The 1,258-nt window shown below is 43.2% G+C and overlaps 1 protein-coding gene across 1 annotated transcript; it reads right to left on the bottom strand.

The window, feature by feature from the left end:
- Positions 1 to 315: 315 nt before the first annotated feature.
- LOC130980996 (uncharacterized) lies at positions 316 to 995 on the bottom strand. Its single transcript, XM_057904641.1, has 2 exons — positions 764 to 995; positions 316 to 701 (listed from the first exon to the last, which is right to left on the bottom strand). Exons 1-2 carry the CDS (start codon positions 993 to 995, stop codon positions 316 to 318), a joined length of 618 nt encoding a protein of 205 aa, XP_057760624.1.
- Between the last annotated feature and the right edge of the window lie 263 nt (positions 996 to 1,258).

The raw sequence follows: 1,258 nt of genomic DNA, 5'->3' as shown, positions 1-1,258 counted from the left end.
CTTTCTATTTCAGCGTGTGTGTGTTATTTGCGGAGAGAGAGTTCTGAGCTCTCTAATTAAAAGAGGGCTTGGCTGGGCCTTGGGCCCAACATGGGTCCGGTTGACCTGGTTTAGCCCGTTCGGCCCAATCTTCGGCCGATTTCTTTAAAATTAGTGTCAAAATTCACATTTTAATTTTCTCTATCATATTAAACCATAAAAATCTCATTTCTTATTTTCTAGAATATATTTTAATTTATGGTTTAATTTTTTGTTAATTAACTGGGTTTTACATTCTACCCACCTAATTGAGAATTTCGCCCACAAAATTTGATTTCAGTTACCTGAGAATAGGTGTGGGTAGTCTGTTCGCATCTCTGACTCAAGTTCCCAAGTGTGTTCCTCAATACCGGTCCGACTCCATGCCATTTTCACTAATGAAACCTCTTTTCGACGCAACCATTTAATGCTTGTGTCATCAATTCTGATCGGAGTCACCGGCAGAGTCAAGTCTTCCTTTAACTGAACCAATTCAGGTTCCAACACATGACTAGCATCGGGAGTATACTTCCGAAGCTGTGACACGTGAAATACGTTGTGCAGGTTCGAAAGGTGAGGTGGTAAAGCTATCCGATACGCCATCGGTCCAACCCTCTCAAGAATCTGAAACGAACCGATGTATCGAGGATTCAGCTTCTTCGTCTTAATCGCTCTACCTACTCCTGCTGTTGGAGTAACCTTAAGGAAAGCATGGTCTCCTTCCTCAAACTCTAAGGACTTCCACCTCTGATCGGCGTAACTCTTCTGACGGCTCTGAGTAGTGAGCATCCTATCTCTGATTTTCTTAAGTTGTTCCGTAGTTTTTTAGCTGTCATCTCAGGCCCCAATAAACTTTTCTCTCCAACTTCATACCAGCATAGCGGAGATTGGCATTTTCTCCCATACAGAGCCTCATACGGAGCCATTCCGATACTCACATGGTAGCTATTATTGTATGCGAACTCCATTAGCGGCATATACCGAACCCAGCTTGCTGGTTGATCCAAAACACAAGCCCTCAACATATCTTCTAGGGTTTGGATCGTCTTCTCAGATTGGCCATCTGTTTGAGGATGGTAAGCTATACTTAAGCTCAAACGGGTTTCCAAAAGCTTTCTGAAATGCACCCCAGAACCTCGAAGTGAAACGGGGCTCTCTGTCAGAAATTATATTAGTGGGCACACCATGAAGTCTCACAATCTCCTTTATATACAGGCGCGCTAACTCCTCAAGAGTATAG

Source organism: Arachis stenosperma, chromosome 1 (assembly GCF_014773155.1).
Source record: "Arachis stenosperma cultivar V10309 chromosome 1, arast.V10309.gnm1.PFL2, whole genome shotgun sequence".
NCBI lineage: Eukaryota > Viridiplantae > Streptophyta > Magnoliopsida > Fabales > Fabaceae > Arachis > Arachis stenosperma.
This window is presented reverse-complemented; position numbering and strand designations above follow the sequence as displayed.